At 46.6% G+C, this 3,068-nt stretch overlaps 1 protein-coding gene across 1 annotated transcript in view; it reads right to left on the bottom strand.

The window, feature by feature from the left end:
* The window catches only part of LOC101846759, a 22,354-nt gene that overhangs the window by 9,998 nt on the left and 9,288 nt on the right, over positions 1-3,068 (bottom strand). The window contains exons 2-3 of the mRNA XM_005106515.3: positions 1,445-1,571; positions 93-234 (exon numbers count right to left, since the gene is read on the bottom strand). Of these exons, the coding sequence (XP_005106572.1) occupies positions 93-234; positions 1,445-1,570 (268 nt within the window). The 5' untranslated portion in view covers position 1,571. The remainder of the gene's footprint in view (positions 1-92; positions 235-1,444; positions 1,572-3,068) is intronic.

Here is a 3,068-nt window from a genome sequence, read left to right as displayed (position 1 = left end):
TTTAACCCCCCCCCCCCCCCTAGGGAATGGCCTAAAGACACTTCAGTCAGTAGCACCGCCCCCGGGGGGTCATGGAAGTATAGTACACCCACCTTCTTTGGCCATCCCGACAGAGATGCACTTCTTGTAACGACACAGCTGGCACAGTTTGCCGCTGCCAATTTCAATGATGCAGTTGTTGCCAGCCTCACAGCGGTAGCCACTGTGCAGTCGAAGACTGCGGTGGAAGAAGCCCTATGGACCAGGGAAAGGCATGTTTAATGATGGGAAAGCATATTCAATGAGGGAAAGGATGTTCAATGACGGTAAAGTATAAGCATATTGAATGAAGGAAATGGTGTTCAAGGAGGGAAACGCACGTTTGCAGAGAGGTAGAGAATGTTCAACAAGGGTAACACAAGATCAATAAGGAAAACAGGATTTTCAATGGGGCGAAAAAGAAGCTCAACAAGGGAAAGAATGTTCAGCAAGGGAAAGAATGTTCAGTAAGGGAAAGAATGTTCAGTAAGGGAAAGAATGTTCAGCAAGGGAAAGAATGTTCAATAAGGGAAAAGGATGTTCAACGAGTTAAAATGATCTTCATTCCCCCTTATGTAAAACACTCTAAACATGCCAGAAGGAACCAAATCATCCATAAGAGAAAAATATTTTTAAAAGAAAAAAAAATATTATTATTATCAAAAACAAAATGCAAGCACGTATTTATATATTTTATCTAGTTAAGACGGAGTTCGATACATAAGCATGTGTGCGTTTATGTGTTTGTGTGTGTGTGTGTGTGTGTGTGTGTGTGTGTGTGTGTGTGTGTGTGTGTTTGTGTGTGTGCGTGTGTGTGTGCGTGTGTGTGTGTGCGTGTGTGTGTGCGTGTGCATGCGTGCGGGCGTACAAGAGTCGATATGAATTGTGAAAAGAAGCTACTTATCTAAAAGGCCACTCCGTCGAGGGCAGAATATGCTTAAATTTAGGCAAGATTGCTACACTATCATATGTGAGGCAGCGTGGCGAAATCAGGCGCTCGTCAAAATAAACGAAGTGAAGAAACTGGAATTTTTCCCGCTGGTTTGTAAATTTTTACTCAACTTTTTTTTTTTTGGCTTTACACCTTTCATGCACATTAAAAAACACCTTTCTGTGTGGATGTTACAGAAAAACGTTGATTAAAGGCACAAAAAGGGTACATTTTCAGTTTTCACGAACTCTCCAGCTAAGAAAATAACTAATCTTTGGCGGCCATTTTCTCACTAATTTTACCTCTGAAACCAGGTGACCCCACCTCTTTATTCGCAAATATCTCGACTTGTATTCAAGATAAATGGTGTTTTTTTTCCATCCCCCCCAAAACCCCCAACAAACTTTAAGATGATACTGATAACTCTACAAGCCCAAAATCTGAAGAGAGCCTGATTCCACTGTGTTGTGACACAAATCACAACCTCCAACGTACCTTGCACGCTTCGCACGTATTGGCACCGTAGTGGAACCCTGCGCCTGGCGCTTCGCACACGCGACACGGCGGAAGGTTACTCTTGAGGGCATCCTCCGGGTTGATGGCCTTGCGTTTTCGACCCATTCTGATGTGACGAGATGAGATAAGTCGATAAAAATTATGAGATGATGAGATTATGAGAAGAGTCAGGAGACACACATCAGCAACACAATATATATGTCTTTTATTTCAGTATTGTGGGGAAAAAAGACTGGCAGACAGAGAGAATAGACGGTGTGGTAGATCTTTACTCACCGGAGTTTTCTACTCGACTGCCGTGTAGGACAGTCGTGTCAGGTGGTGTTCTTAGTGTGAGCACTTCGCAAGTCCGTGCGAAGTCATGATCATGTCAGCTGCTGTGTTGTGAGTTAACTGAGTGTTCGGAGAGTCACTACATGGCCCCCCACCAGCGCTGACATGACAGGAGGTTCCAGAACCGGAGAGGTGGTCTCACGATACGTCCTGAACGTGAGACCTTCCAGCCTGCTTGTTGTGGTTCCTGTAGAGTAACAGGAGCGGATTGTACAGCTTGAGTAGACTGGGTTGAATTGTTAGTATTTGCGCTTGGATTCACAAGCGACGAAGACGGAGGTCGCCCACGTCTTGGAGCCTGAGCAAAGCGTACTGGTTGCAACAGATCCACAAAAGCTGGTTTAAGTCGGTCGACAGAGATGTGTTCCGCGTGACCACCTAGATCGACAAGAAAGGTTTTGTCCAGCCTTTCTAAAACCTTGTACGGACCAGTATACGGGCGCTGTAGGGGTTTTTGGTGAGCGTCGCAGCGGATGAACACGAACTTGGCTTTGTCTAGTGACGAATGGGTGTTGGAGGTAGGTGAACAGTGCAGTAATGTCGCCTTGGCTAGTTGTGACTGCATTTGGGATCGTAAGTTGGCGAGGCTCCGTGACTGGTCGAATGGTGAAGTGTCACTGGTAAAAAATTCGCCCGGTACTCTTGAGTGGTTCTCCATAAACTAGCTCAGCGACAGAAGTTCCCAGGTCCTCTTTTGGGGCAGTCCTCAAACCGAGCAGTACCCATCCCAGTTCATCGAGCCAGTTCGGGCCTTGGAGTCTTGCTTTGAGAGCACTCTTTAGGGACCGGTGGAATCGCTCAATTAATCCATTGGAATGAGGGTGATAGGCTGTTGTATGATGAAGATTGGTACCAAGGCGCTCGGCCATCTCTCTCCACAAGGCAGAAGTAAACTGAGGGCCTCTGTCGGATGTGATGTCGATGGGGATGCCAAAACGGGCGATCCAGTGATTGATCAGCGCACGGCCACATTCTGTTGTTGAGGTGTCCTTGAGTGGGATAGCCTCTGGCCATCGTGACGTTCTGTCGATGATTGTGAAGAGGTGAGTGAAGCCCTGAGATGGGGGTAAAGGACCTACAAGATCGACATGAACGTGACTGAACCTCTTTTCAGGCACGGAAATCTTCTCGATGGGTGCCTTAGTATGCTTTTGCACTTTGGAAGCTTGGCAGTCCGTACATTCCTTGGCCCACTTGCTGACTTCTTTCCTTAGCCCATGCCAAACAAATCTCTGGGATATCAGGCGGACTGTAGCCTTCCTTCCTGGGT

The sequence above is a fragment of the Aplysia californica genome, unplaced genomic scaffold, assembly GCF_000002075.1.
Source record: "Aplysia californica isolate F4 #8 unplaced genomic scaffold, AplCal3.0 scaffold00539, whole genome shotgun sequence".
Lineage (NCBI taxonomy): Eukaryota > Metazoa > Mollusca > Gastropoda > Aplysiida > Aplysiidae > Aplysia > Aplysia californica.
The sequence above is the reverse complement of the archived record's forward strand: the minus strand, read 5'-3'. Positions and strand labels throughout refer to the sequence as shown.